Source organism: Acanthisitta chloris, unplaced genomic scaffold (assembly GCF_000695815.1).
Source record: "Acanthisitta chloris isolate BGI_N310 unplaced genomic scaffold, ASM69581v1 scaffold12156, whole genome shotgun sequence".
Taxonomy (NCBI): domain Eukaryota; kingdom Metazoa; phylum Chordata; class Aves; order Passeriformes; family Acanthisittidae; genus Acanthisitta; species Acanthisitta chloris.
The window spans coordinates 5,080-8,009 of NW_008679788.1; the positions used below are offsets into that span (position 1 = coordinate 5,080).

General features: G+C 43.4%; 1 protein-coding gene across 1 annotated transcript; it reads right to left on the reverse strand.

Annotated features, from left to right (window-relative positions):
- Nucleotides 1-622: 622 nt before the first annotated feature.
- RPL37A (ribosomal protein L37a) lies at nucleotides 623-2,880 on the reverse strand (the record flags this gene model as incomplete). The annotated part of the gene is made up of 3 exons (XM_009077452.1): nucleotides 623-778; nucleotides 1,414-1,496; nucleotides 2,752-2,880. Coding segments are annotated over 3 exons (276 nt in total), but the record flags the coding sequence as incomplete, so codon positions are not given.
- Between the last annotated feature and the right edge of the window lie 50 nt (nucleotides 2,881-2,930).

The following is a 2,930-nucleotide window of genomic DNA, read 5'->3' on the forward strand; positions in this document are numbered from 1 at the left end:
ATGCCAAAGCAGGGCTATATCCAAAGGAGGCTGAGACACCATTAGGAAGCCTATGTTGGAGCAAGCTCCTGGCAGGACCTGGGGCCCCATGGAAAGGAGTCCATGCTGGAGGAGGTTTGCTAGCAGAATTTGTGACCTCATGGGGCTCCTGAGAGATTGCACCCTGTGAAAACGACCCACACTGGAGCAGAGGAAGCATGAGGAGCCCTCCCTCAAGGAGGACAGAGCAGCAGAGTCAGCATGTGATGAACTGACTGCAGCCCCCATCCCTCATCCCCCTTCACCACTGGTGAGGAGGAAGGAGAGAAAATCAAGAGCAAAGTTGAGCCCAGGAGGAAGGGAGGTGTGAGTGGAATTACTATTTGGTTTTATTTCTCATTATCCTACTCTGATATGATTGGTGATAAATTAAACTAATTTCCACAAGTCAAGTGTGTTTTGCCCATGACTGATGAGTGATCTCTCCTTGCCCTTATCTCAACCCATGAACCTTTTGTTACGTCTCCTCTCCCCACGGGGGCAGTGATGGAGCAGCTTTGGTGGGCACCTGACATCCAGTCAGGATTAACCCACTACGTACAACAAAAAAAGACAGGAATTCTTGTAGGAAACACGAACATAATTCCATTCCATTGTCACCTTTTTATTGTTAAAAGGACAGATCCTGACAGTGTGGGAAAAAGGATGTTCCACAAGGAGAACAGGCAGTAGCTTCTACTGGTCTTTCAATTCCTTCAGTCTTCTGATCGCGGATTTGACTGTCACTGCAGAGGTGGTACTGGAGGAAGAAGCAGAGTCATTTGCACGTGGCAGCAGAACAATCCTGCCAGTGTTACTTTTTGAGAAAGCACTCCAAGCAGTTATCGCCTGATTGCACTGTCAACAGGGGTCTAATTCCACTTTTATTTTCATGACAACAATGCACAGGCCTTTGTCTACAGAAACACATGCAACTTCACAGGCTACATCTTAACCCAAACTCGGCAGCCATGTGCTGACCACATGCACAAGTGTGTGGGCTCACAGTCCTCACAAATGTTACACGTGGGGCAACAGCATCTTCTACCAGAGTTGTGGGGGAGAGAATAAAGACAGGGAGTAAGCAAGAACACCTGCACAGTGAGGGTTATTATGATTCAGTGCTTTTACAGCAAGAGGAAAACATGAAAGTAATTTTCCTTGGGAGTAAATCTGGTTTTGCCTATTGCAAAGAATAGCAATCAAACCCAATTTCATCCACTGCCATCAGATTTAACAAAGCAGGCAAAAAATCCCCACATATCAGTAACTCAAGACAGATCTACTTAATGGTTAGTAATTAAAATAAAGAAACAATAGATAAGAAACCAAACGGTGCATTATGCCCCAGCTACATGAGAATAAATGCTGATAGCAGCTTTTTCACTTCCTTACTTGTAAGTCCAGGCACCACCAGCAACTGTCTTCATGCAGGATCCACAGTGCCAGATACCCACAGCCTTCCTCTTCATTTTGGTCTAAAATAAATGAGAAAGGGGAAAAAAAATACTCTCCATCAGCTGAAAAAGCCAAGCAACAAGCTCCAGGTGAGGACTTCAGCATCACACCACAGCAGTGCTGAGAGCCTAGTAAAGACTGGCAAGGATCAGGGAATCGTTTTATTCAGATTCTTCAGAACACGGAAAGGCCTCCTGAAACACTTTTTCATTCAAATATGAAGTGATTTCTAAACGCATCATCAAAACTTTAGCTCTTTTTGAAAAAAGAAGTAAGGAGTTACATTAGTCACAACAACTGATATTCTCACCTGGTTTGATGATGATATAACACCACCATACCCAGAACTTCCTGGACAACCCAAGATTGCTCTAAACCAGACTCCCTTCAAACAGAAGCTAAAGACTGAGCAATGGGGACTGATTTCCTCTCCCCCAGGCAAGTATCCACCACCTTGCATAGGTGACAATGCATTTGCCTAGAGCTATATTGGATCTAGGCAGCTCTGCCAATGGGGTTACCAACATCCTCATGTCATGTGTGAGGCCATGAAGTCAAAAAAGAAAACAACAGCCAAAAACCCCCAAAACAAACAAACAAACAAACAAAACACCCGATGAAAATAATATTCCTAGCCACTTAAAGATACCTACTCTAAAGATTATCAATATCTGGGCAAAGCACAGGCTGATAGTGTCTCAAACTGTCAAAAACCAGATTTAAGAGTGAATTTTGATTCTGTACATGAGCAGGTAAGATTACTCCTTATCAGAAATTCTTCCCCATCCAAAGTTACACAGCACACAAATGTAAGTAAGCAACTGCCATCAGAAGTTTAAAGTGGAAAAACAAGCTCTTCCTTCTCCAGGTATGCTGCAGTTACTAAAGGGAAAACAAAAAGCCCAAGTCATGCCTTAATTATCAGGATAACAAGTCTGATGATTTAATTCACTCAGGTCTTTTTATTAGATACCTAAAATGTACAGTATGGCAACGCTGCTATTTTGTGCAATGAAATATAACTGATGTTTGCTTTCACTTAACTACCTCTAAACATGCACATGAAATGGCTACTATCTCTTTTGTCATGGATTCTGACAGCAGCCCAAAGCTCACCATGCACTAGACACTGCCTCAAACTAGTTAAGTTAGTAGAAAAGTTACTGAATAAAAGAAATTCAGTACAAAAATGCCTAAAACATCAGACTGCCTTTCTAACGCCAATAACAGTGTGATTTTTAAAAGGCTTTTTTTTGCGGGAAGGAGATGTCTCACCTTGCCGCAGAAGGAGCAGGTATACTTGGCGTGTTGGCTGATTTCAATCTTCTTCACCATCTTCCTGAGGGACGCGCCGTAGCGGGTACCATATTTACCCACGATCCCAACCTTCTTGGTGCGCTTTGCCTGTTGGGAGGCAAACCAGGTCAGGCCCCAATTTCACAGCGACTGCCACC